The sequence below is a fragment of the Molothrus ater genome, chromosome 1, assembly GCF_012460135.2.
Source record: "Molothrus ater isolate BHLD 08-10-18 breed brown headed cowbird chromosome 1, BPBGC_Mater_1.1, whole genome shotgun sequence".
Taxonomy (NCBI): Eukaryota; Metazoa; Chordata; class Aves; order Passeriformes; family Icteridae; genus Molothrus; species Molothrus ater.
This window is the reverse complement of record NC_050478.2, coordinates 47,065,882-47,087,408: the sequence shown is the minus strand read 5'-3', so window position 1 is coordinate 47,087,408 and position 21,527 is coordinate 47,065,882. Positions and strand designations below refer to the sequence as shown.

General features: G+C 39.9%; 1 protein-coding gene across 1 annotated transcript in view; it reads right to left on the bottom strand.

The window, feature by feature from the left end:
- NPSR1 (neuropeptide S receptor 1) overlaps positions 1–20,226 on the bottom strand; it is a 59,060-nt gene extending 38,834 nt beyond the window's left edge. The window contains exons 1-3 of the mRNA XM_036379160.2: positions 20,126–20,226; positions 19,570–19,845; positions 7,013–7,145 (exon numbers count right to left, since the gene is read on the bottom strand). Coding sequence (XP_036235053.1) covers positions 7,013–7,145; positions 19,570–19,716 — 280 coding nt within the window. The 5' untranslated portion in view covers positions 19,717–19,845; positions 20,126–20,226. The remainder of the gene's footprint in view (positions 1–7,012; positions 7,146–19,569; positions 19,846–20,125) is intronic.
- Between the last annotated feature and the right edge of the window lie 1,301 nt (positions 20,227–21,527).

Genomic DNA, 21,527 nt, shown 5'->3' with positions numbered 1-21,527 from the left:
TGGTTTCTGCATCAAGATTCGATCCATTGCTGTTTCTTTGTCTTTCCTCATATACTTGCTTGACTCCAATCCTTTTGGGCACATACAAGAAATGCAAAGGTGATCCAGCTGCCTTAGACCCCAGGATTACTACCAAGTCTCCAAGGCTACCTTTTTTCCTTATAGTCCCAATCTTGTGGTATCATAACTTTACCTTTTCAAGGAGGTAAATATTGCACCAAAATAAGTTTCTTTTTCTTTTGCTTTAGACCTCACAGGGAAGTAGGGTAACCCCATAGATTGTTTGAGCACTAGTCCCAAATTCAATGTTCCTACACTACTAGACCAGAACGGAACAAAGTATTTTCAGGATACCAAGTTTTCTGTGTCAGACCGCTTGCTTCATGATTTCACCTCTAAACATAAAATCTACTCTGTTTTCTGTGAGCATTTTCCTTTGGCTGGCTGACCAAACACTGTGAAATAGAGGCCCTGATACCCCTAAAGAGAACATCTCTCTTTCACATAAAGCTTCTTTCTGTCTCTCCTGAAGTTCACTTCTGGTTTCCTTTCCTACCTTCTGAGGATATTCCACTTTTTACCCCATCTACTTCAGGACTGGTTGGGGAGAAAATGAATTTTAAGAGGGATGAATGTATTGGATATTTTCCTGGTGAAAACAGAAACTATGTTTTGACTAACCATTTATGCAGAGATAAATGAATACATACAGACATGCAGAAATACTCATGGCTCTTTACATAAGAAATATTAGAGTATAGTAAAAGATGATTCATAATATCAAGCTGGAATTGCACAGCACCAGTGTCCAAGTTGCATATTACAAACTAGGGAACTATGATTCATCTTCAAATGTGAGTAAAAGTTCAAAGGAGAATTCAAGTCTCTCCTAGATGTTATTGAATCACAAGGAATGGCAATGGGTAGCAAATCTGTTTTGTCTCGTGCTGCCACAGAGTATTGCACACTGTGATCACATTTATCTTATCCTGCATTATGTTTCAGTTTGTGGGGGCATGCTAATACATACCTCACTTAAAGTCCCATGTTGCTTTCCTCTTACTGAATTCATCTTCTTGGCAGAATCAGCATGGAAAAATGATTGCTGGTTTTCCAGGCAGCTAATGCAGCCATGAAACAATTTTTTTTTTATTCACATAGTTTCATGGGATGCATTGAATAAGCAATACTAATATTGCTGTGTTTACTCCCAGAGACCATTTTTGCTCTTTGTAAATTGAAGCACATTTATTCTGTAAATGCAAAATGAAAGTTGTACTAAATGCTATCGTTTTCATAGCCTACAGAGGAAAGGTGGATGTAATCTATTTCTTTCCCTATTTATCAAGCGATGTGTGCAGTCAGGTGATTTGCAGAATTCTTAGACTTCCAGATAGGTGTTTGGGAATCAAGCTGCTTGCAAAAGTGGGGCATTTGGATGCCATTGGGTATTCTGTAAAATTTAAGTGTTTGTGCCTGAGGAAATATTAACAAATTACACTCTTTCTTCCCAATCTTGACAAACCTCTTTCAGCAGTGATGGGAGCATGCAGTGCAGAACACAGATGATCCATTAGCAGAGACAGTTTCCTTACATTAATTACACTTTCAAGAGGTTTTAGATCATAATGAATATAAGAAATGCACATGTCCTTCTCTCAATTTCAGCAATGAATTCTGCTTCTAACTTCCTCTAAGTTTTCTTTTCTTCAGGTAGGATGATGAAATCTCTCACCTTTCTTCAGCCCTCATATTTTTCCTACAAATAGCAGACAATTAGTGTGGAAAGAGGAGGAAGACAGATTTCTGGGAATTAGTTCAGTTTTGTGCATTAAGTTTCTGTGTCTTAGGTGGACAATCATGTAAATCATATTGGTAGGTTCCAGCCAAGACCCAGCTGGCAAGAAAGGCAAGTTTTCTAGTATAACTGGGAACTCTATGGACTTTTTGGCTGCCAACAGTCCACCTCCATTAAGGTGACTTGCTGATTTAGCTGCTAATTGCCTCTGTGCAATTAACTTCCAATGCTCATAATCACTGTGATGTCTAAGGTACTTGTAAAACTGATGAAATTGTATGTATGATTTCTCTAAAGTGCAGAAATATTCCAAGTATCATTTTCCCAATGAAAAGCTGGAACAGAGACCATTATCTGTTAATAATGTTCTACATATCAATTTTGGTAATGGTGTTATTATATTAAGCTTTTCTACAGATCATGGAGTAACAAGTCATCTTCATTCCTTCAAGTCATGTAGAACAATAAAGAAAATTATTGAAGGACAGGCACAGTGCATTAAAGCAGTCAGTACCCAGTACCCTGCTGGTTTTAGTGTAGGGGAAAAAAAAAAGAAGAAAAGAAGAACAAAATTTGTTGATGTTTAGCTCTTGTAGCTGCACAGTTAGATGCACTCATTTAGTGCATTTAACTGGAAAATTAGTCTCTGCCTTCAGTCATCTAATCCAAAGTCCCCCTAGAAGTTGGTGATTGAGCCCAGCTGGTTTTAGTCTCACAGTCATGCTCTCTCTGGGCAGAAGCAGCACAAAAATATAGCAGCACTCTTTGCTTTAGCAGGGTCCATTTCCACCTATATGCTTGTGTTGCCCTCTCAGTGTATCAGCTTTTTACCAAACACTGAACAAAATGAGTGCAGCTGGTGAGGACCAAGGCCTTCAACTTTCTGTGAGCAACCGAGGAAGGTAATGATACAAATATCTTTATATCACTTTTTAAATTACCTCCTTGCCTTTTTAATGTAATTCGCAAGTCATCCTTAGGATTTGGTATTTATACCATAATATGGACTGTACAGCTGCATATGTTTACAGAAAATCTTTTGTTTTCCTGTTTATATGTAAGCTACCATAAAAGTTTTATGATGTTCTTTCTATTTTCTCTCTTCATTACAGCCACAGCAATATGTATGTGAGCACACATTTCCAAACAAGATTGTCAGGCTATAGCTTAAAATTTGGCATGCAGTGAAGTGCCTACATGTATTTCTACCCTTAACAATGGACAAAATGTAACACTGTTCCTAAATTACTGATTTCTGTTAAATGGTGGAATAGAAGCACACTGAGCAAAAGGTCATGACATTTCAAGTTCCAAATTTCTGGATGGTAATGTTGGAGAAAAAGATCTAAATAAACTACCTACTTTTCATCAATAAAAAGAACTTAAATACATTCCTCTGTCAGTGGTAGTTAAAGTTGAATGGAAAATAATGAGAAGCAAAATTCTTTCTTTTTATTCATTCTCTTAAATTCATTTCTTTTCATTCAAATATAGACTTTTAATGTATTGCTTGATTGGTTTTGGAATTGGTCAAATAATAGCAGCTCTTGCTGTTACAAAGTACTAACTCTTTGGCCCATAAATTACATTTCTTATCCACTTATGCTACTCAAATACTTTGATATATGCCTCATGTCCCCTGCTTTTACATTTTGAGAGTAAACTTAAGAAGACCTTCATTTAGTAGATACACAGATATAAATGAGCTATACAGAGCTCATTTATACAGATATAAATGTGAGCTATACAGATATAAATGTGTGGACAAACCATTTTTTCAGAAAACAACAATATTTCACTTCAATACTTCCAGCTTTATACAGCTCCTGTGAACTCATCCCAGTCTTTGATCTTGAACCACTTGGTGATTTCAGTCAGAGGCAAACATCTTAAATACACTAAGACACTGAAGTTATGTGAAATGGCATTGGGTAGGGGAAGATGTAGAGATTTCCTGCCAGGAGAGATAGCTATGCCATGATCATAACTTGTGCTAAGCTCAGAAGGAAAGTGTTTGGGGAAAAGTGCTTAGAAATACCCTCCTCACAGGGTAATCTTCAGAGCTTGCTCTTTCTGAGAAACTAAATTACCTTGGAGATAGAAATCTGTAGGAAACCTAGTTTTAGTTTCTGTCTGCACAGACAAACTTGTTTCTAAGAACAACATTTTTACAGAAGAGGAATATGCCCAAAGGCAAACTGAAAACTGAACACAAGGCAAATATGGCAATATTCCTCTTCATTAAATTAGCTGATGCTGAGTGATTAGTACTATTGTTCAGCTCAGCTGTTAACTCTTAGCTGATTTCCTAGTGCTTAATTCCCAGATAATTTCAAAGAGATTTATGCATGAACTGAGAGTTAGACATGGACTTAAACATTGTACTGACACAAGCATTGTATAAGTGTATATTTAATGTAAAATATTGTGAATCCAGGCTTCAGCAACATCCTTAAGCATTCTGAAGCTGAAGGGATTACTCACATTCCTACAGATCCCCGCAACCTTGAGCACCATGTTGAATTATGATGTAGTAAAGGATCAGTAAGAATATTCTCTAGATTTGTGGAGTGGGTTGAACCACTGAATTCTGTCAGTGTTGAAATAAGCCTCAATCAGTTAGTTATTTCTCATCGGCATCTGGCTTGGCAACCAGTGAAGAAGAACAACAGCACTCACTTCCTATTCATGTATTATGCACAATTTTGCTTTGAATACCTTATTTATTCTAACACAAAGGCTGTATTTTAATTTCATTTTTGGTACTACATCAGTGGGAAAATGTGAGAATTGAGGGCACCTCTCAACTATTGAGCCACAGATCAATAGACAAAAAGTTTTTAAATGGCTTTGAAATGTCTGCATTGACAAAGCTATATCCATTATTCTTCTTTCTGCTACTGGGCAGAAATAATAAATATTTTAAGGAGCTCAAAATAGATGGAAGTAGTAATATTGACTAAGCAGAAACTGTTTGCCAGGAGATTAGGCCTTAGTTGGAAGGATTTAAATATGCTTGACATGTCAAAGCAATGTGACAAGTCGGTGTTTTCATAATGTTCTGCGTCTACCTCATAACTTGTTGTGAAAGGATGATGGCTGTTGCCAGCTTGCTTTGTTCTTAATAATGTTTTCAAAGATAAGAAAGTAAAATGGCTCCATTTCAGGAATTAAGTAATTTCCTTGTGCCAAAATACTGACAAGCAGTCTTGGTGCGGGAAGATAAATTAGAGTTCTGACTCCTGCATCACAAAGAAGAAATCGACATTGCTTGAAAGGAGCCTTGCTGTTAGAGCTGAAGTTACTTCTTTTAACGTTGCAGATGTGAATGTCAAGTGAGTTTTCTATGTGAATTTTTGTAATATGAAATGGAACAGACTGTTGAACTCAGGCAATTTTAAAAGTCAAGGATAATTTTAGGGAAGGGGAAGTCAGAAGAATCAGCAAGTGGAACACACAAATCCCAGTCAAATTATAGCATCAGCTATATAGCACTATTTGCTGCCCACATCTAATGGTATATTTGCCCTGTTGTCTTTGCCACTGTCACTGATTCTTTCAGCTCCCTCAAAACTGCACTTGCAATGCCTTTCTCTCCCTTCATGCTGACAGTACTCAAACCCCTAGTGAACAGTTCTTCACAGACCTCCATTCTAATACAAAAAGTCCTCTTTCCTTTGGGTACAAAATGGAAAAATTCCCACTCAGACACTTTTCCAGCACAGAAACAGCAGTAGACTCCTCCCAGTACACCTGACATTAAGTATGAAATGGATGATGTCCATCTGGGGCTTCCTCTGTTCTTCTTTCTTTGCCTGTGCTTCTGCTTGGCTGCCTGAGTACATTCCATTCATCTGGGATTGGGAGCTCTTTGAGCAGAAACTGTTTATTTTGAAACTCCTGTGAACACTGTAATGCTTGATCTGTGATTGATGCTTCCAAGCTGTGGGGTGAGGCTGTATTGACCTGCCTTACCTGATGGATAATACTGCTGCCTCATGAAGGAAGTGGCAATAAAGGTCACAACTGAGATAAGAAGTAAAACTATTTATTACAGATGACTCAGGCAAACAGGAAAACTAGCTGTCAGCACTTCAGAAAAGTAGTCACTGCAAACCTTCACCTCCTCACCTTACAAGGATTCCTCCATCACCTGTTACAGGCTTGCCTCTTTGCATCAATTTGCACACCCTGGTCTGTTTCAGCTAAGAGTAGTTCTTCAAACTGAACATGCTCCTGAGCAGACATGGCTAAGACCACGGAGTTCATTTATTTACAAAAATGCATGTTGGAAATTGGGCAGTGTAGTGCTTTGTTTTTCCAGTTTAAACACAGGTACATCAGAAACAAAGGAGGAAGCAGTATTGTTGGAAAATCATATATTAAATGGTTCTTTAGTGAAAACGTGCTATAATTCCTACCATAGCTTAGGGGAAGAAAAAAAAAAAACAAAACAGTAGAAGCATATAAATATATCCTATATACACAAACAGTACAACACAGATGTCTTGTAAGCAGGGATTAGTAGCAGGACACTGTTATAGAAACAGCACATATTTTCCCTTGGGAAACTTAAACCCCCAAAAATGTAGTCCATTCAAGACCACAGAGAAACAATGTGCTGCTTATGCTCATTTCCTTTCCTTCTTGCTGAGACTGACATTTTACAAACCAGGCTCCTGTACATTTCACATTCTGTTTAAAAACTACAAAGTCCTTGGATCAGCATCCTTTTGTCCATTAAAAAAAAATCTAAATGCATTGCTCTCCACCTTTATATTGTTATATTTCCCCTCATTAAACTGGACAACATGAAGTTGGTTTCACTCTTCACCACAGGAGAATGATTGATGGAGTAGTTTTAGTAGAAAAACACAAGAGATTCATCTTAAACTAGTTTAATTTAAGCAGTTCCATGACAACAGCTGGAGACATAGCTTCTGGGAAATGCAGATGCAAACTCAGACTGGAAGATAAGATTTAGTGACACCAATGAGTTGCAGCTGCTGCATACTACTACATCTAGCGACATCTTTTTAGATCAGAGTCAGACTGAGCCCTAAGATAAGTAGCCATCCATTTGCTTTATGGCAAACTGCATCTGGACATTAGGTGGCAACTGAATTCTTCACCACTCTACTCACATTTCCTTATTTGTCATTTTAATAGTGATTCCTGTGCAGGTCAGGTGCCCTTTCCCCTCCCATACACTACCTGTGATTGCCAGCTGAGTAACAAAGTAGGTCATTCGAGATTTCCGCTTCCTCCTCCAGGTAGAGAAGAGCACGATGGCATTTCCAGAAATTGTGACAATAAAGAGAATCCAAAGAGTCACCAGCTGCTCTGTCTGCAATGCAAAGGAGGGGAAAAAAACGTATTGATGGGTGGATGGATAGTGACTTATCCTCAGACAAATGAGATGAGAATGGAAAACAGGAGTGAAATTTGAGTTTTGCCAATTGATTTCAACTATTTAGTCTAAAAGACATTCTTGGGTGTTTTCAGAAAGTATTTAACATGCATCACTGCTAGTGATGTTCTTTCCAGTTTGGTTTGCAGTGGCTGTATATTACTTCTCTCTTCACAAAACCACTAGCAGTGTCTGTATTCTGCACTTAGTGCTAAAATGAGAGGCAGCTCTCCGCTTTCTTGTGCTGCTCCAGCAAGCTGTGAAATAACCAGCTGCCTCACTTCATAAGGAATGTTGATAGATGGGCTCCTTTGGAGAAATGGAGGAAATAAATACTTTTCTCTTCCCTGACTTCAGTGAGTCTGGGTCATTCACGAGCCCTAATGAAATTCAGACATCCAGTCATGATCTAGACGTGCACCAAGACTGAAAAGGAAGCATGACCCACTAAAGAAAAGTATACTTGTGTAGCGACTGAAACGTGATGACAAAACGTCCCCTAGTGGTGTGTATACAAAGAAAACAAGGTAAGAAAGCTGTTCGTGCTCTCAAAGCATCAGGATGCTCTGGCTGCAGGATCAATACCGTATGTGTGTGTCCACGTTTGCTTGTTTGGTGAGTGCACTCCCAATCTTTACATCCTAGCAACCGTTTTACGTTTTGTCAATGCAGTCGTTTGGGGTCTTTCCATTCAAGACAGCAAACCCACAACATGGGAGTTAGAGGAAGATGGAGGAGGCAGCTGAGGGCTGCAGCTGAGGAGGGGTGCCAGATGCTGGCCCTACAGACGTGGCCTCAGCAGGCTGGGGGAAAGATGCTGTCAGTAATACATGACTAGGCTGATAGTAGAGGAGAAACCAGGGATAACACTCATTAAAAACATTTGTAAGCCACTGTGGGTAAGCAGAAACCAGAGCTCCTTCTGCTTGCAAAGAAAATAGCTCACTGTGAGCATGGGGAGGGAAGGTGAAATGAAAGAAATGGAGCAGGGACATGGAGCTTCCTGATTTATAATTAGCCTTAGTGCCTTCTCAGCACTTAGCCCCACTCCTGGCCAGCAGTCATTTTCCCTCCTTGTCCTTGTCCATCAACCCCCCTGAGCAGCCTCTCCTGGGATCCAGCCTCAGCTTTGCTCCAGGTAGGGAGCCACCGTACCTTGTGGATCACAGGGTCATGCAGGGAAAGCAAGACCTGATGAGGAGCAATTTGATGTTGCACTCTGTGCCTGAGCCCAGAGATTAATTTAAGCAGTTAGTTGTGTAGAGAGGACTTCACTTTTCCCAGCATGATGATTTTCACCAACATAGTGTCATCTCACCTAACTTTAAAGTTCCAAAGAGACACAACTGTTCTAAATTGTCTTAGTATTGTCTAGGTAATAGCAGTGTCTCAGAGATGAGTCACCACTCATCTCACCTACCTTGGGATGACTTGTCTCCACTGAGTATAGAGTGACCTAGATGAGACAACCTGTGTGGGCTAGATAGTTTGCCTTTAGATTCCAAAAAAAAAAAAATCTATCTTTTTGGGTTACCTGCAAACCTCTTGAATTTCTTGGGAACAAATTTCCTTAAAAATGTGTGGCAGAGATATGGTGAAACTATTTTTATGGGGATGCTTTTCTTAGCACAGGAATTGGAAGGAAATGTCTTTTTTGGAAGACAATAAAATCATAAAAGATAACATTTCACATCACTTTTGTCCTTGAAATCAATGATTTCTCCTCAGGGTTTGTTTTGGTTTTTCCATTTCAGAAAACATATTTCTCACATGAAGAAAACTAAGGGACTAGACTTGTTCCGGTTTTCTTTGGTATAAAATCAGAAGAGCATTTTCTCAAACGGAATTATATTCCTGTATTATACTGATATAGATAGGAATAGAAGAAGGATCTGACACTCAAACCTTCTTATGTTTCCCACAGAAGAAATAGCTATGGAGCATCAGAGGCTGTGTTAGAAGGATAAGAGCGCAGTACAAATGGTCAGATTAAATCCCTTCTGCCAATTTCAAAGCAATGCCTAACAATTAAGCAATGTTAGACTCCAGACTTTAAACCAGACTGCAAAGATAACTTAAAAATGCAAACACTGAAAATAGAGGTAAGTCTGGAAGGGCCGTAGACAAAGAAATAAAGCCAAAATTTCTATTAATCTATTTGTGGGAGCTGCCATTCTGACTAAAAGGAAAAATATCTCATTCCTGAGGATTAAGAAGTTGTAACAATAGGCAACTTAAATCACTGCAGCCTCTCTCAGTCTGTGTTAACTTGCAGAATGAAAACTTCCATGGTTATTAATGGGATGCCCACTGTGATAAAGGCCTTTGCAGAGGCTAGGATCGGAATTCAAAATTATCTTCATGAATTGGAAACGTGTACTGGGAAAAAAGCAGCATGCTGTCCAACAAGGAGAAGTGCAGGACTGCAGTGTAGTGAGTGTAATCTCTCTTGGTTGGACCAGCCTTCCAAACATCAACCCTCACACGCAGCACACATGCAAAGGGCCCCAGAACATCATGGAATCACCCTACCAGGAGGGCAACAGCCACCACCACTTTGGGATCAACACCAGGCTCATGTGCCTCTGCTCTAATCTTCCCACTGAGCCATGCCCACTCCTGGGCACAGTGCTTCAAGAGAGACACACAAATGAGTTGACATAAAGGATGTAGTCAGGCAAAACGACTGAATGAATCAAGTTGCTAAATCCAGGAAAAGCCGACTGCAGGAAAAGATGAACACAGCACTGAGGACACAAAAAGACTAATGCAAAAAAGTAAAGGACTAATCTCTTCTTCAGATCCACTGTGGACTGGACAAAAAATCAAAACTACGGTACAGAATTCAGGATGAAAATTTAAAAAGAAAAAGAAGGCTTTAAAATATATCATAGATAGAGAGATTGATTGAGCCAGTGAAGCCATCTGTGAAGTCTTTAAAAATAGTTATTAGATTAGAGAGATAGCTGATGGATCTTTGAATCTCACTCCAGCTGAACTTTCTTTAGTTTTATTCATCATCTTCAGATTGTTTAGACATAGAAGTGTTTAGTTTCATGTCTTGTTCATTCATCAAACAAAAATACTTTCTTAATAAGAGTCCTAGACAAGGTAATTTACAAAAAACATGCTTCAATAATATGTTGTGCAAACATCAGAAGCATTCTGATAAAAAGGAAGATAATAATATCTCCCAAACCTCTTTTGACAAGGGCTTCTTTTGAAATGGGCATTAATAATTACACTAGATGAGAATGCCATGAGAGACTAGTGTCATACAGCAGTTATTTCAGGTTAGAAAAGCTAGAGATGCTGTTGACATTATTAAGGTTACCAACAAATGAAAGTCAAGAGGATTTCCTTGGTTTGACTCGAGCCATTGCACATGCTGCTGTTCCACAAGGCTGATGTGTTTGGAGCATGGAAGTGCTCAACATCCAGAAAGCGTATTCAGGTTTTGCTATGTTGCTCCAAGATTAAAACCAGGTTTAGTCAATGAAGAAAATGCCTCTTCATGGGTGAAATGTAAGCCAGAAAACCTGTCAGAAGATTGTGTGCATTTTCCTTTGGCTATAAAAAAGGCTTGTCACTTTCTATCTCTAATTAAATTTCTGAATCCAGAGGCTGGAATAAGTCTAACAAGAGGTGTATTCTGCTTTACATTTGAGGCAGAGATCACCCCTGAAAATCCCTTTAATCAAGACCATATTTAAATCCTTTTGGAGGTGTTGGGTGGTATTTTGGTACTGCAATGCCATCCCTCCTTCCAGTTCTCCCCAGCCAACTTCCTTGCTCTGTCTTCTCTCAGGATTTGTATCTCTCTTGCTGGGGAGCACAAGCTGTGATTAGAATGGGGATATATCTGATAGCCCATTCCAGTGGAGGAGCTGTTCCTCATGTCTTGAGGTGCAAAAGCCTTTGTCTAATATTAGAGAAGTTGCCTAATAGAAAGAGAGGTTCAACTAGAAATGGACAAAGATTATTTGTACTTGGACAGGGACCCAATCTAAAACACTTTAGCTGCTGAGGCTGCTCTGGAAAAAAATTGGTTACAGGTGAGAAATGAGCAAATAGAAAAAGAGAGGGAGAGATACTCCATGCCTGGAGTGGCTGACTGGCCTCTTAATATGAGCACTGCAGGCCTGTGGTAACTTCTTGGTCCTGCTGACCTGGCATCTTTCTGCACCCTCCTCTTGGTCTCCTGGGTGAAGAAGAGGAATGATCCCTCATATCACAAGCCAGTAGCAGCTTAAGTCTCTGAACAGCTTTTTCTTGACAGTTGATAAACTCTGGGAATACACAAATGATCTTGCCTTTGGTATATTTTAAAAATTATGGGGTTAGCATAGCAGCAATTGAGATTGTAAGAGAGCTGTAATCATGAAGCAAGCCAAGCAATTTTGCAAGAGTGCTCTTAACACATAAGAAGAATATATAAATCCCCTTGTTAAATTGGGTAACTGTCATGCTTGTGGTCAAGTTCACCCCTAGTAGATTGCATTGCACTTTCTTGAAGGAGGGAAAAAAAGAGAAAAATCTTTTCTCATTCTCTAAAATAATCACATTAATTGCAGACCATGCAGAAAAATGGAGCAGTCTAGATTAGCAATTTTTTTTATCCTACTATAGAAGGTTTGGAATCTTGAACATTAAAAACTGAAAATGTTCAGTTTTAACATCCCCCATTTATGATGGAAACTTAAAACCCTTAAAAAGAAACCCAAAAAAAAAACCCAAACAAAGACCAAAAAAAAAAAAAAAAAACCCAAAAAACCAGGAGAATTAATTTTCCAGAGGCAGACAGGTGCCATGCAGTTTGACTGATTTCTGTCAGGGATTTATAATCAGCTTATCTCTAAGGCAAATTGCACTTTTGACTGTTACACTGAGGGGAATAAAAGGAATACACCCATTAACCCAGTTAGGGAGTTTTAAAGGTACTGACTAAACCTCTGATATAATTAATTGAATTTTTAAATAAATAAACAAAGCGAAAATAATAAAACGCCTCTTTTCCATACTGCCAGATTCCTACACAGCAGAAACCCTAGAGGAGCCTTCTGGGGTCTAAGTGCTGCCTACAATTATCTGGCAGGAGGGTGCAGAGAAGATGGAGCCAGATTCTTCTCAGATGTGCACCACGAAAGGGTAAGAGTCCACAAACAAGGCTTGCAACATGGGACATCTTGGTGTGACATTACAGGGAAAGTTTCTTCATGAGAGTGGTCAAGCATCAGGAAGGGAACCCAGAAAGGTTGTGATTGTTCATCCCTAGAGATATTCAGAAATTAGACAGACACTGCCCTGAAAAATCTAAAATCATTTGGATTTGCATTCAAGTGGCTGGTTCAGGCTACCTCCAGAAATCCTTCTCTACTTGAATTATTATGCACACACACAAGTATGCATAAGACCTATTTTCTTAACAAATATTCTTAAAACTAGAAGATACTTAAACAGACATAATCAGATTAGTGGTTTGCACACGTTGCATATTATTTTTTGTATCACAGAAACATGAATAGCTCAGATCTTTCTGGAAATCTTTACGTAAATTAAAATTTGCTCTACAAGTAAAGAGTATGGCTGTAAAGGCTACTGGCATGGAAATGGCAAAACCACCATTGTCTTAAGAAAAAGGACTTTAAAAGTCCTTTTTTTAATATTTACTTGAAGTCCTGAGATGAAGAATTTCTGCCAGGTGTGATCAGCTTAAACTATGGGCTTCCAGAAATGAAGTGTGATGCCACTGAAGGGGTCATGACTATGGTTATGCTTACCACCTACAAAATAAAGGTTCTTTAATAAACAAAAAAAAAAAGAACAAACTTGGTTAAAATTCCAAGGAAACATCCATATTTTCTCCTGTGCTGAAACTTTCTACACAAGTTGGGTTGTGAAAAAAACCCCACAACGGACAGCAATCTGCTTGAAGAAAAGCTGTAGATGCATTGTGTATACTTGTGTTGTAGATAACAGTTCTAACGGTCAAGAAGGAAAAAAGTAAGGGACACCAAATATCTTACAAGAAGAGGCACAACGAACAGAATACTTGGGCTAGAAGTAAGCTTCACACGGCAAATGCTAATGACCTGACTGTGAAAATTCAGATCACTAATTCATCTCCTAATGCTCAAGAAAAGAAAAGCTGAAGAAAAATGGCTGAAAAGCTCTTGATTCATTTGCTGATAGGCTTACTAAGAAAGAAACATAAAACTGGGAAGGTCACTGGAATCTGCAGCCTTGGCTGTCACAAGCAGCAGGAAGTTGTACTGTCCACCCCTGTAACACAAATATGTTTTGAAAGAAGGTTCTCCATCCAGCAAGGCAAAACTGAGAAGATGTTTCTACTCAGATCTCACGCAAGATATCCCTGAAAATTTTGGGAAAACAATTTGATTGACACTTAAAAACCCAGGGAAAACTCATGTGAAGGTAAGAAAGGCTGGGAGAAAAGAAAGTTCCAAGCTAAGTTTTATATTTTGTCATTGAAAGTGCTTCCATTATGACTGAATTTGAGAGAAACACATTTCAGCAGGCAACAAGCCCTCTAGGAGTTGATTTTTTTTGTTGTTTTTAATTAGTGTGGCTGGAATGGAGCCTGATTCAAAGTGCATAAACACCAGTTCAGCCTCAGGTTTGACTCTGGGACTGCTGCTTTCTCATTTAAATGCTACTGGTTGTGCTTGATAGCCCTTCTATCCCCTGTGCAGAGGCTGCCTTCTAACTGATTACTTGGGTTATTCTCCCAGCCCAAGGTTATGGAACATTCTGGCAAAGCTGGGATGCATTGCCGCATGAAACCTCCACCAACATATCAAATATTCTGACAACAGTCACTTCCCAAGGAGTCCTTATCGTTGGAAAAAACGCACAGCTGGAAGGAACACAAGCTGATTTTTTCTGTTCTGTTGAACTTGAGAAGCAGTTTTGTATGAGTTTGTGTTGATATGGTATTTCACTCATAGTCTGTTATGTTTATATGTTACATAGAGGAAAGATCTACAATATTTTCTTCCTTTTAGACTTAGGGAAACAGAAAAGCTGAGAAATAGACTGAGAAAGTCTATTCACTAAATTGGGACACTTCCTTATGGAAAGGGACAATTTTGTTATCAAGATTAATTTCTCATCTTTTTGAAATCTAGCAATTTTTTTTTTCTGTGAACCTCTGCTTTTTAAAAAAACCTATTTATTAGCTCTGACTTCATCACCATGGATAAGCAGGGTCCCTTCAGTGCACACAATCTAATGCATGCTACTTGCAATGATCTTTCCAACCTCAACAGCTGAACGAGCCTCCACTCTGTCCCAAAATTCTCTATAGGTATGATGGTGACAGTCAGTAACAAATGTGATTAATTCAATTCAATTCTATCACCAATAGTTCTTATTTACCATTCTGTTGAGATTTGGTACAAGACAGATAACAAAGGCAGGCACTATACTGTTCAGTTATTGCAGGATGTTTTACCCATTGCACTCTAGGAAAATTCCACAGAATTAGACAGATATTCCTGATTTAAATGTCATCAGGAAACATAAATTTTTAATGGTGTACCTATCTATTTTTTTGTAGAATATTTTCAATGTAGAAAGATAATATTAGACCACTCAAAGGTCTATCCATAATTTTATGATTTCTGACAGCCCTATTTAAAACTCCGAAGTGTTGTTTTTCTTAATCACTTAAAATTATCATGTATGCCTAACTATAAAATTTAAATATCTCAAAAAATGTGAAAAAATTTATACTTCCTAGGCACATTTATGTAGGAGATGCAGACAGGTGCAAACCATGTGCCTGTGTGGAGCACAGGGACAATAGTATGAGGTTTGCTAGTACAGAACAGCCCAAACCAGTTGGCTCAGAGCTGCTCCCTGCCGGGCTGTCATACTGCCAGACCCTTCTGTGCTGTGTTTGAGCCACTGGATGAGGCCAGCCTGGCCAACGGCACGGCAGCAGCAGTTTCCTAAGGAGATTATTCTCAGCACAGCATCTCAGGAATAGCAACAGTCATTACAGCATATTGCAGAGGCTGTGTTCAGGAGTCCCTGAGACCTTATTTGTGTAAACTTAATCCTCCTCCTCTCCCCCACCGAAAGATTGCAAAGTTACCTCTGAATTATTTGATATGTCTATTTTCTAAAATGTGTGATTGCATTTGCAGAGATTACTCCAGAAATTTGACAGCACCCATTATTATTTTCCTATTATGTATTCAATGATGGGATGCTCTGTGATATTTGCTTGAAAATCAGAATGAGCAATAGCATAAGCAAATACTTTTCAGGAGATAAAGTGACTCCTACATTTGGGTGAAAGGGTAGGGACATTAGACTGTGACTTCAGCAGTCTCTGAGATCACCTGGAGCCAAATCCATGTAACTGGACAGTCCTACAAAACCTCTTGACATGTTGATCTCCTCAGCTCTTTGCTGGTGATGGTAAAAACCCCAAGCCTTGTAGAGAGCATTAGCTCCATGGATAAGCAGCCCATGTTCTTAGAGATGTGCTTACTTGTGCTAGGTTGTCCTGTCCTGTTTAATATCTGAGCTACATGGGCTAAAACACACAGGTACAGGGAATGCTGCAGTGCTGGGGGAGTACAGTCAAAGACATACATTTAAAATAATTTGTGATTGTTTTGATAGGCACACAGTTCCTCCTGAAAGCTGTAACACATCAGTTTCACTGCTGTGCTGTTGCTGCATGGCACAGGGACCAGGGCTTATGGGGCCACAGGCAGGGGTGTGTCAACATTTGGACCAGTGATTGGGGCTCCCACTTGGCACAGGGGACACTGGGGTTCCCAACAACCTTGGATGTAAACAACAAAACCTTTGTGTCCTGCTGTACAGGCGGGGACTCTACACAGCAGGAAATAAAAAGTACTACTTGATGGATTCCCAGCTCTGCTGGGAGGTAGGAAATGATGGTGGGAACACAGTCCCACTGAGAAAACTCAGAGTTGCTGTTCCTTTCTCTTTTGAGCACTCCAACCTTTACTTTCCTGCGTAAAAGCAGAGCGTCTTCTTTCTCAGCAGAGCTCTTAAAACAGATCCCTACCCAATCTTTCTGAGGACAAGCACGCGCTCCCACCATTGTAGGAGCGGAAAACTTCTGGTCTGTTTAGTATCTGGCAGGAGGAGATGCTTCCTCCAGCCCTGACAAAGTCTCCCAAACCCTGCACAAAATCAGGCCAAACCTATTCTGAGATTCCACCTTTTCTCCAGGCAGGTTTCTGGTTTGTACCGTGTTAAGTTTGCAGAGTTAAGAAGGTCCTAAAGTAGACGAAGGTTACAGGTATTTAGATGATTTCTGCCCTTTTTGGACTACTGTATTTGGCAGGTGCTCTTGATGCTTAGAGCCCTTTTACACATGGATTAAGCACATATGGAGGAGATTGTAAAGGATTGTAATGAACTTTCCTTTGGCTTGGAAGGTTGGAGCTGTAATTAATACCAATTTGCACATCTGTTCTGAATTAGGTGCTGAAACAGCCAGCAGAATTCCTTATAGTTTAAGTCAGCAACATACCTGGATACCCCACAGAAAGGCACCCAGGAAGAAAGATGATCTGGGTTTTCAGGGACAATTTGCCATAACAGAGAAGCAAGACCTAAACGGCAGTGGGAATGAGGCAGTGCCTTTGCCATGGAAAGAACCAGCTCATCTTGCATGCTGAGTGATGCATGGATACACCCAGTCCTGCCCCAAAAGCTGCCATTCTGTATGCCAAGAGTCAGTTTAGTTAGCCCACATAGTCCCAAAATTAGACATCATTAACAAAGCTTTGATGAGCAGCTGGCCCTTCTGTAGTAATGACTACCAGAAGAAATTCTGCATTCCTCTAAGTGGAGGAAATGTTCCATTTTTGAGATAAAATAAATCAATAAAATTCTCCTCAGCCTTCCCCCCAAAAAGACAACAAAAACCTGAACTGGCAAAACATTCTCTAATCTAAACTAAACTCTGCAGGGTTTAGTTGTTAAGCAGAAGAAGAGACAGAAGCACAAATTTTTCTGGAAGAGAAGCAATCACAGCTCAGCCTTTCTGGCACTGAAATACTCTAATGCACATTATTTTACTTTTGTCATGTTGCCACCACAGTATAACACAGACACTACCTGGGGTGGGTACTGCCCGTCCTTTTGCAGCTCGGGAGGAAAAGAAGACACCAGCACATGCTCATGTAGTTTGAGCAGCATGTGAGATACCCTGGCAGCTGTCATTGGGTAAAATCATTAAAAAGTCATAAACACAGTTACAAGGTGTCACTCCCTAGTCTCTTTTTATCAGTTTAGATCATGTTTTCCTCAGACTGCTTTGCTAAGGTAGGTTACACCTGCATTTTCCAAGCAGAAATAGCTTGTGTGCTGTCTGCACACAGACTCTGGGCTCAACCTGTGTAGTGACTTCTCACCCACACTACCTTCACAGCCAGCCACAGGTTACAGTGTGTTTGAAAATCCAAACCCTATTTGTAAGCCACATTTTGAACACCGAACTCTGTTTTTCAAATTCATTCAGCCTGTTCCATACTGAAACTTGAATTGTTTTAGCTGCTTAACTACAGCATTGTAAAGAGGAAGATGATGCTGCTTGGCTTGCTGAAGTGGGCAAGGACGCTGCCACAACATGGGCAGAGCTGGTGGAGGATGGCCAGCAGAGTCAACTGGTATCAGCAGCACCTTCCACATGTGGGTTTTACTGAGTGCTGAAATTGTTGGCAGGGAGCCCTGTCTTCCCTGCACTGCAGTCATCAGAGCAGGTGCTTTCTCCTTCCTTTCCTACAGCTGCACCAGCTGTCACTCGTCTCTAGAGTCAAAATATTTCCATGCCTATCAACAGCTAGTAATTGATGTGAAATCAGTGAGTCTCCTTGCAAAGTTCATGCTACATGCGCCAGAGCCAGGCATCCGGCAGAGACTCGAGCAAATCTAATGAGAAGTCCTCAGCTACAGAATTGTTTCCTTTAGCAATGGATGAGCATGCATGACTATCCTTGGTTCCCTAATTATTGCAATTTACTCAATCTCTCCTATTAATGAGCATTTTTCTGCCTGGGGACTTTCTAATCATGGAATTAATTGTCACTTTTACTATTATAAAATACTGCTCCCATGACATTGTTCAGATTTACAGCCCTAACTGTGAAAAGAAGACAGGAGATAAAGAGAAAGTTGTTAAAATATTTTTCTTGTCTCTTGTGATTTCTTTTTCAAGAGCATTTTAGGAGTCTAACATGGAGAGGGGAAAAAAAAGGAATAAAAAATAATTTTCACCCTTGAAATCCTAGGTAGGAAGTATTACCTTAGCAATTATAAGCAGCATGTTAAAAGAGACCCTCACTAATTAAGACTGGCAGTATGGATAATCTCTTTCTTAATCAGGGCTGGGAACCTGCTGTAATTCCACCGATTCCACTAGGATTGTGTCAGAGCACTACCAATCTCACAGATACAAAAATTGCTCCTGAATATATCCCCTTTTACCTCAAATGATATAAATGCCTGGATCTTTCCTGCTGAAATTGATCTCTTTGGTGCTGAGGTCCAGAAGGAATTGCAGGGCACTCCTAGCCAGACTTTTTAATGACTTGAACTTGTACAATGTACCATAAAAATAAAGAGACACATGGCATTCAGAACAAAATTAAGCAGTAGCAACAGGCAGAGAAATCTGAAGGAAATATGAACTTCAGAACTTCTCCTGAATCTTTTTCCTCCATTTACATATTGCTAGGGTGATGTTTAGTTTTGGAGATGACTGAATACACTTCCCATTCAATTGAACAGCATTCACTACTGAATGACTCATCTAATGCATTCTTAACAACAGATTTCTAAAGACATTGCAACCCCCACTCAATTCACAAAAAAACAACCAAACAAACAAACAAATTAGAACCTGTCCCTCACGATTAAAAAAACCCCAAACAACAAAAACCCTGTCTCACTTGTGTACAATATTTGTTACAGCTGGAAAATTGAAAAGAGATCCCTTATGCCAAGACGATGCATCTAAGAAATTACATTAAAAATGTGTTAAAATAATGCAAGCTTTTGACTAAAGATGCATGTATAATTACAATACCTCTACAGAAAACCAGTACTGTCCTCTCTTGGAAGGGGATAGAGTTAGCTAAGACATGTAAATCTGAAGTCTAATTTCTACAAGTATTTTGCTTTTCAGTAAATGCCTCACACATGCTGTCAGTTTTCTTTGCAGGGAAAAAAAACCTACCAATATCTGGGAAAAAAAGTTAAAGAATCTTAGTTATCTCCCCACATATGTGCTGAAAATGCTCCAAAGCTGCAAGCATTTGAGAAAAGTAACGCACCCCTAGAGTAATACCTTAAAGGAATAGTAAAAGGATCCCCACTCCTCTTCTGCCACCACTTCTGTGAAAGTCACCGTTTCAGTGAAAGTGACAAGGGTAAGATCCAGACAGCTGGTGCCTCCCTGGGAGCTGCTGCTGGCTTCTGTGGAGTTGACCTCCATCACTGGATTTTGCTGAAGTTGTCCAGGTGCTGGTTTTAGTAAGAGTTAATGCAGCCAGGCTTCTCCTGTAAGAGCGCAGCACAAAACCAGCTTCTCACTGGCTACCAGAGGTGTCGGGCTTCAGTGCAGCTGAGTGATAGGAAAAAAAAAAAAAAAAGCCAAGCTGGCATTCCTTTGAGCTTTCTTTTGGTACAATTCTGACAACAGCCATTCACATGCTCTTCCCAACAGCAGCAGCCAGTAGCAAAGTCTGCACACATGGCCCCAGCCATGTGCTTTGTCGACTCTGGATTACCTTGCACCCCAAGCTGCTAGCTCTGGAGTCAGGCACACCTGTAAAAGCATGGAGCTCTTCCCTGCACTGAGCCCAAGAGCCTGGGTGTTCTGCTCAGCAGCATTGCTTACTTACCTTAGCTGAGCTCACTATGATGTTGATTACCTTTAGTCTTATGGTATATCCATAAACAAACACCAACATGCTCTCCCATATTAACAAAACCCTATTAAGTTTGTAGGCTTAAGGGATCTGTCAATATCTACCTGACTTCATAAATAGACCTCTCCCTCACCTCTGCAAAGATCTGGAGTGTGCTGCCACCCAGGAAAGCAGTGCTTTCTTCTCCATACAGAAAACCTGCCTGGAAAGGCACAGCTCCTAAATACTTAGAGGCTCAAGACTCTTCAGAATGAGGTAATCAATTATCTCTCTATTCACAGATTTTCTGGGCACCGATCCCACACACCCTCTGTGTATTCAGATCTTTTTGCCCATCTCCAGCGGCGTCACTCCAGCCGTACACCAAGGTGACAGATGAGAGTGCACTCACCTTCCCTGACCAGAGCTCAAAGTCACTTGTAAATACAGCACTTGTTCAGCTTTGTGAGGATGCTCTGCCCCAATGACAGTGCAATCCTAAGCAGAACTCGATGTGTTTCACACTCACACCCCACCAATTCAATCTCTCCTTACCTGCTCATGGCAAAACCCAGTACTGCATTTCTGTAGGTACAGACGGCCATGGGTGAGCTCAGGACTCTTTAAATCCCTCTCTCTTGCTAGCACAACACACCTTTTCCCCAGGTGCTGGAGCAGGGGTCTCCACAAAATGCCCATGTCCCTGATCTTCTTGGGACTGTGCCTATCCCTGCCTACATGAGCAGCAAGAGAGGGGTCACTAACGGGCCCTCCAACTCCCAGATTCTGTATTAATAGAGGAAATTTAGGGAAATTCAGGTCCAAATTTTGACTCTGAATCCTCCCAAATTAGGACATGCCTGGATCTAGGGCTTTGGACGAGGCTGTTCTAGAGACTGCAGAAACCTCTGTGTGTCTGAGCAATAATCAGACTCTCCAGAAGATGCTGGATTCATCAGAGTAATTCAGTGGAGTCATTAGAAGAGGGAATCAGTCTAGACCAGTACAGATAATCAGTACCAGTCAGGAGGCAATCAACTCTGACTAATATGCACCAGCGATCAATATTTAACAGTGACAAATGATTCACGGGTTGGAAACATGAAATAGATAAAAAAGAAATATTATAAAGAAAAAAGATAAAAAGAAATATTATAGAACCACAACATTTTTGCTGAAAATCACTGGGGAAAGCTCATATATATTATATAAAAGAGAAGGGAAACATTTTTGCATTTTTTTCTGATTGATTGTACAGGTTGAGTTTGAAACTCTGTTCAGTATTTAAGTAGCATCCAACCTTTAGCATCCAACCTTCTTGAAAATATTTTACCATTTTTTACCCCTCTTCTTCCTTCTTCTTATGTTTCTTTCTTATATTTACAGAATTCTCTTA